Source organism: Protomyctophum parallelum, assembly GCF_964188405.1.
Source record: "Protomyctophum parallelum genome assembly, chromosome: 13".
In the NCBI taxonomy this organism is placed as follows: Eukaryota; Metazoa; Chordata; class Actinopteri; order Myctophiformes; family Myctophidae; genus Protomyctophum; species Protomyctophum parallelum.
The window spans coordinates 20816939-20824916 of record NC_139708.1 but is presented as its reverse complement, the minus strand read 5'-3'; the positions used below and the strand labels follow the sequence as shown (position 1 = coordinate 20824916).

At 41.9% G+C, this 7978-nt stretch overlaps 1 protein-coding gene across 1 annotated transcript; it reads right to left on the bottom strand.

The window, feature by feature from the left end:
• Positions 1-2295: 2295 nt before the first annotated feature.
• mrm2 (mitochondrial rRNA methyltransferase 2) lies at positions 2296-5914 on the bottom strand. The gene is made up of 2 exons (XM_083779684.1): positions 5469-5914; positions 2296-3462 (listed from the first exon to the last, which is right to left on the bottom strand). The coding sequence occupies exons 1-2, from the start codon at positions 5770-5772 to the stop codon at positions 3029-3031; spliced, it is 738 nt and encodes a 245-aa protein (XP_083635810.1). The 5' UTR covers positions 5773-5914; the 3' UTR covers positions 2296-3028.
• Positions 5915-7978: the final 2064 nt, after the last annotated feature.

The following is a 7978-nucleotide window of genomic DNA, read 5'->3' as shown; positions in this document are numbered from 1 at the left end:
GCCAATGAAAACTCAACCAAAGCCAACATGTGCCGCACCCGTCACTAGCTCTCAGCCCCTCCCCCTTCTGCCTCCTGGGATCATCTCATCTCCCTCTCCCTCTCGCACTCCGCAGGAGAAGGAAAAACCCGGAAGGAGAGGAATTGTCGCCGCACGATGTTGCTTATTCCTTCTAAATCTCTGTATATAAAATATAGCTTCAACAGCGAATCTCTTAGTTACATCAACATTGTTCCTCGACAATAGTTGTTTTTTGCCTAAGTAAAACGATTAGACTGTTCGCAACTTCACATTGGCTATTTCGCTACTGCACACACACACACGCATGCCTGTAAGCCACCCCCCCCCACACACACACACAACACTACCCCCTCCTGTGTGCCGTGTCCCACACACACACACACACACACACGCACCGAGAAAACGTGCCAGCAGACTCGCTGATTTAATCTTAGAGTAAGGCCGAAGATCACACACGGCAAGAGTTCACCAACATGCGATCCAGACCTGATACATAATAGGCAGTGGCTACATCATTTGTTTTTTTATTCCAATTCATTTTGACGTGCAGTGTCTCTCGGAGTCTCTCTCTCTCTCTCTCGCCACGCAACACACACTGGAATTGGGCTAATATAGGCTACCAATACAGGACGTTATAATCTTCAGTTTCATTAAATAACTGTCTTTCTCCGCACGCACGCACATAACATTATTCAAGTGAAATGCGTAACGCCAATATTGGGCTAATATAGGCTACCAACATGTGGGTATAGCCTACAGGGATTTACCGACGGAATTAATATATATATATATATACAGTGCCTTCGGAAAGTATTCACACCCCTTCACTTTTACCACATTTTGTTTTGTTACAGCCTCATTTCAAAATGGATTAGATTCGTTTTTTTCCTCATCAATCTACACACAATACCCCATAATGATGAAGTGAAAAAAGTTGTCTCAAATATTTTGTTAATTTATAAAAAATAAGAAACTGGAAAAACACAGAGACATCCTGGATGAAAACCTGCTCCAGAGCGCTCAGGACCTCCGACTTGGTCAACGATTCACCTTCCAACAGGACAACGACCCCAAGCACACAGCTAAGATAACGAAGGATTGGTTTTAGGACAACTCTGTGAAAGTCCTTGAGTGGCCCAGCCAGAGCCCAGACTTGAACCCCATTGAGCATCTCTGGAAGGACCTGAAAATAGCTGTGTAGCGATGCTCCCCGTCTAACCTGACAGAGCTTGAGAGGATCTGCAGAGAAAAAGGGGGGAAATACCCCAAATTCAAGTGTGCCAAGCTTGTAGCATCATTCCCAAAAAGTCTTAAGGCTGTAATTGCTTCCAAAGGTGCCTCAACTTAGTACTAAGTCAAGAGTGTGAATACTTATGTACATGTGCTTTCCAGCTTCTTATTTCTCATAAATTAACAAAATATTTGAGAAAACTTTTTTCACTTCATCATTATGGGGTATTGTGTGTAGATTGAAGAGGAAAAAAACGAATTTAATCCATTTTGAAATGAGGCTGTAACAAAACAAAATGTGGTAAAAGTGAAGGGCTGTGAATACTTTCCGAAGGCACTGTATATATATATATATCATCTATACCAGGGGTGGCCACACTTTTTTTTACTTGAGAGCTACATTCAAAACGACCAGCTCAACATACCCACCAAATAAAACTATCATCCCATTGCTGAAAATAGTTACAAAATGTAATTGAGGGGCCTTTCATAGGCTACATATAAGACAAACGCACATGGAATGGGAAATAGAGGGGGAAAAATGGAAATGATAGGGTTTTATTTTTGTTGGTAATTGACTTTGCTACTGATGATTGTAAGCAACAACAAGTATTGCATTGTGTGTTTGAGCTGACAGGCCCTTTTTGATGTCAATCAATCAAGTCATCTCAGGTCATCTAAAGCGGCAAATGCAAAAATTAAAATTATATATATTTTTAGGGCCATGTCATGTGGTCTACCTGCAAAGCCTTTGTGATCTATACTGGTAGATCGTGATCTACCTTTTGGGCACCGCTTAACGTCAGATCAGCGGTTTTGTCGGCCAGCGCCAAAAATGCTCCCCGACAGCATAATCGGAGCAAATACCGGGCAGTGTGTATGAGCCATAACGTGTTGACTACACTACACTACACTAATAAGGACACATAATAATAACTAATAACCCATCCGTTACTACATGTGGAGTAACTCTGGGATGAGCGGCCGCAAAGCGGCCGCGAAATTCTAGTAAAACAATATAAGAGAAAACTCAGGAATATGACACAGGTGAATCTTGAATTTAATGTTGATATTGCAACTGTTTAGAAGTAAATAAAAATCACAGCGTGTGAATTGAGTACATCATCATTCATCATCTCATTCCGGCCAATTACAATTTACGTAATGTTTGTGGTTACACAAACACTCAAAACTGGCTCAATGGCATTTAATGTTTGTGCTGGGACAATGACGTAAAACTAGCCATTCATTATCAATGGCATTTAATGTTTGTGTTAGGACAAAGTTTGTGCTTATGCACACACTAAAAGCTGGACATAGGAGGGAATAGCGCCCCTCAAATCACACTCGTGCAAAGTTGGGGGTGCTCTTATCGTCATACATCACATTCCGTGCTCAACCAATCAAATCATCACAATTTCCCGGCACACAATTTGCGTCCTCACTTTTCCATCTTCACTTTCGTCTTCAACCAGGCCATACTGATTTTCCTATAGCTTCAGAGCTGTCCTACTGATGCCTAAAGAGTGCCATCTGCTGGTCTTTTCTTCTTTTTTTTTTTACATAACTGAAAAGATTTTTACAGAATAGTTTCATTGCCCTCAGGATATATTGGATTGCTTGTCTGTTGGGACAATTAAGTTGTGAATTTTGAGGTAATATCAACATTGTACAAAGCCAAATCGCTACAATGCAATGTTTTTTTGCCTAGAGCTCAGTGTTTTATCCAAAGCAGACGCCCAAAGTAAAAACAATGTGAAAACTAGTAAAACTACAGTCATTTTATTTGGGTTTTGTACATTCTAGCAAGGAAATACAGCTCAGAAGATTCCTTTCTACTGGCTTTCGGCTTCAATGTTCTCACACTGCTAAAAGCACGACACAGTTTATCTCTCAGCGTGTGCGCAAGAGCCCCGTCCCAGTATTTACAAACCAGGGAGCCCCCAGGGTGTAAGATCTTTTCAGCCAAGTCGATCAAAGACAGACACATGTAGATGAGTCTCTCATGGTCCAGCTCTTTGAAACCACTGGCGTTATGCGCCATGTCACTCAGGATGACGTGCGCCTGGCCATTAGGAAGAAGTTCCTTTAGCTTGGCATGTGTAGCGGGGTCTGTGATGTCATGATTGGACAGGAAGTGCACACCGTCCAGCGGCGCAATGTGTTGAAGGACGTCGACCCCGACAACTGCACCACAGGGCAACTCTGGATCTGGGGAAGGTCCGGGGGGAGATAAAACAAAACAATCACCAAAATGTTAGACTTTATTCCCCCATTTCTACTATATACTGTACTCGCAGAGAATAAGTTGCAATCCAGAACCCCTTTTGGTGTTTTAAGCATTATGTTATACTTTAGCTATTGAAAAATAGCAGATCTACAAGCTCGTAGCGCGGCACTGAGTGCCACGCTACGAGCTTGTAGATCTGCTATTTTCTTTAATCTTTGAATATATATGTAACAGTATTATATAATTACACAAAATATGATACAAATTCTCCATGGTTCATGTGTATAGGAATACATAGTGCATTAGAGTGCATTAGAGCCCCTTTAAGTCTCCCCCTTTTGCCCCCTGTATAAATGTCCTGCGACACCTCCACCTCTTCCTTCTGTACTTCCGTCTTGGAACGAGGTGGGTGTCTTTGTTGACTTCTCTGTATAACAAGAATTGTATACAAGAATTGTACTTGCAAATTGATTTATAGTGTTTGTTTCACTCTGTTTAGAGAGGAGTCTGCACTAATAAAAACTAACGTGGAGACGTGTCTGTTGTTATTCTTTGTCAGGTAGGCCTATGTTACGTTTTATTATTTGTTGTGTTACTGTCGCTCAGCTTCTGTACTTCCGTCTTGGAACGAGAGAGGAGTCTGCACTAATAAGAACTAACGTGGAGACGTGTCTGTTGTTATTCTTTGTCAGAATAAAACGTGGTTTCCAAAGAGAGTTCTGGGTCCGTCTGTCCATTCAACACAACGCAGAGAGACAGATTACACCGGTTACATATATTCAAATCTTCGCTTCTGAGGGATCCCTGGAACTACATATTTTCAGATGCTGGTCCACGGCCAAATACACAATTCTGTATTCTGTTCCTTGACATGAAAAAGGTTGAGCACCACTGACATAGAAAGAAACAGAAAGTTTCAGAAAACTTTTAGGATTTAGAAGACATTGTTTCAGAATCGGCCTTAGGTCTAAATGGGTTAAACAATCTGTAGAGTATTTTAATACATTGTAACTGGCACATCTGCAGTCGTTGGAATGGAAGTGGCCTCCCTACTCTTCCAATGGGAAACGTAGTCGATGGTATCGGGTAGGACGCCTACTGGTTGCATGACAAGCAGTGGTGGAAAACGTCCTCAAATGAAAAAAATCGATACTGCAATGTAGAAATACTGAAGTTTACTTGAGTAAAAATATGAAAGTATTGGTATCAAAATGTACCTAAAGTACCAAAAGTAGAAAGTACTCGTTATGCAGAATGTTCCATTTGTTTTCAAATGTATAAACATCATTTGAAAATAGCTGATCTACAAGCTTGTAGATCGGCTATTTTCAAATGGCTGAAATGTATATATGGCTGAAGTGGATAAAGTATGAAATGTATGTTTTGTATTAATAATCAAAGAAACTAGTAATTAACGTTTTCAAATAAATGTAGTGGAGCAAAACTACAATATTTTGATCCGAGATGGTGGAGTTGAAGTAAACGTATTGGACATTGGAAATACTCAAGTAAACTACAGATACCTCAACCTAATACAGTAACTAATGTAATTAGTTACTTTACAGTTTACACCACTGATGACAAGAGCCTAAAAGCTCATAATATGTCCCCTGCCGGGTTAAGCAGGGAGAGGGACTCTGTCCTACATGGGAGGGGCATGACAAGCACTTGGAAATTCAAGGAGTTGTGGGATTACATTTAGTTTGACTCGGTTTGACCCTTACACTGCACTAACTATCAGAATATTGGGAGATACCTATAGCCTGACAGACACAGTGACAGACACATAACAGTTGAAAATGGGGGAAGCATACAGTTGGAGGGGGTAGTGGGGTACAGTATTTTGTAAACAGAGCTATGTAACATTGCGTCGTTATATGCATGTTATTATATAGGTTATAGGCTTAATTCTTGAAACAAATGAGAGAAAAAAAATTGCAGTAAGTTTTTTTTCCCTTTTTGTTTTGTAATCATGGAGGTCACTCACTTGTCCCTGCCGAGTTGACCTTCTGAGCCGCCACCTGACTCCATGCCCCAGGTGCAGCGCCGCAGTCCAAGACGCTGTGGCCGGGTCTCAATATCTTGAACTGCTCGTCTATCTCCAGCAGCTTGAAGGCGCTTCTGCATCGGAAATTGTTGTCCTGGGACGCCTTCACAAAGGGGTCGTTGAGCTGCCGCGCCAGCCAACGTTGGTCGGTCGTGCTCTTGCCTTTCAAGTTGTGCGGAATCTTTTTCACGAGACACAGCGTGGTGTGCAGATATCTCCTCTGAACGGATGATGGACGCCACATTATTCGCGTTTATGATCACAATCTTTCATCGTGTGCACACAAGCTGCGTCTGTGTCGATCGCAACATGCGTTTAATTCGTATTATGTCCATGAATGAACACTGGGAGCATAAAACATTGGAAGAGGGCGGTGAGTGTTTACGTTCCCCGTGCTAAAAAGAAAGAGCTGACATTAGGTTCCTACCAGCGTTGCCAGATTCTGCGAGAGAAATAAGCAACAACGTTTACGGGAAAAAAAAGCTACCGTACGTATAATCATTTATGCACAATCATCCACAATAAATGTATTGGCCATTTGGGCCTAACCAACAGGTGATGTTATATAGAGAGGAGTGACGTCATACTCTGCCAAATTAGGTTGTAGACTGGAGATGACGTCACTTTTTTTGTTATGTTGCGTTCACAGTTCACACTGGCAGACTAAACGATGCAGTGTACCATTCATTGTCAATGGAAGCCAGGGACATGACGTTGCAATTTAAAGACGCAATTATGCATGTAGTTGCTCCAAATCAACTCACGTGTATTTGCAATGCATCGTTTCATCTGCCCATATGGGGCAGGTGCGGGTCCATGGACTGTGGACATTGGGGGTAGGATCGACATTATTTAGGAAATAAGCCCAAAATAAGCACTACACTTAAAGGACCACTTCACCATATAATTGGTCCTCACTAATGTTCATGATAAAATACCACCCTGTCTCATAGGAGGGCTGTGGGTAGTTCAGAAACCCGTCCACCAGTGACATCATCGTTAGGCAGATTATTTTAAAAAATAAAATAAAGCCTGCCGTTTCTATTAGCTTGGATTACCCATTGTTGGGATAAAGTAGACCTTTTAAGCAGTTACCATTAATCATAAGAGTGTGCACCCTAGCTGTGCTCAAGCAAGGTCACAGAGGGACAGAAAGATTTCTATATAGTGTCTGAAAAAGTAGAGACACGTCAGAATTCTCCAGGACAGACAACCCCTCTGGCCTGCGCTTCAAGGGGCACCCGACCAACGGACTGATATGATCGAATCTGATTTGTGATGGAACAGGTCGTATTTGCTTTCATCTATGTCTTTGCTGTTCATATGCATATCACATAACCATTCATTTTGGAATAAGTATCCCGGGCAATAAAATATGCCAGATCTCATGATTCCATGACTTATACAGCCTGATTAGTGGACTATCAGATAACTCTCTCACGGTATTAACGCATCACCATCGATGATGTCACTGGTGGATGGGTTTCTGACAGAAGCGTATAGTGTCCATTTGGGCCACTCGGGCACAAGCACCAGAGATCTTGCCCAGTCTAGCTTCTGAAATACTGGGGCGAAAAAACAAGAAAAACAACAAAAGATAGGCATAGCCTAGGCTATATTGGCAGTAAACCTTGCGTCACCAGACTTAAGTTTCCACCTCACCTCGGAGTGACATTGGCATGCACATTTCTGTTGTAGCCAACGTGTCCAAATTTTGGACTCCAAAATCACACCAAGCACAGCAAACCACCTTTGTTTTAAATGGCCCCCCATTAGCAAGTCGGCAAAACCAGTTGCGCCGTCGCGATGCTAATTGGCCCAGTCAACATTTTAATCCAAGCTATGCGCCTGGTTTCTGAACTGCCCACAGCCCTCCCATGAGACACACAGAGTAGATAAAAAATGTGGCATTTTATCATGAACATTAGTGAGGACCAATTCACCCTTTGTCAAGCCTGTGGTTGTGCCCCTCTTCGCACATTAGTTGCCGTTTCGTGGTTGGACAAAAATCCTTTCTCTCCAAATCCTTTCTCTCCATCCACTACCATTGATATAAGGTGTTTTGCATTCAATTCCCATTTTAAACTTGGTGTCAGTAAAAAGGAATATCACAGGTGCAGCATAACTGGGCATATCGATGTTTGTTTTTAGTTTTTTCAAAAATGTTTTTTCAAAAATGTAAAAAAAACATAAACAAGGCCTGAACCAGGGTGGAACAAGGCAGAAAGAGCCTAATGGTTGGTCAATCCAAAGGCTGACAAATGGTGAATTATATGAAGTAGGTTGAAAAGTGGTGAAGTGGTCCTTTAAGAAACAAACACGCTCAAAGAAAAGTCGCTTATAATAAGCAGACATGGCAACCCTGGTTGCTACTTCACATTTGGACGGTTGCAGACCGAGCACATTTCAAGGTGACACATTTTCGCTGATCTTTAGAACAAGGACTGGAC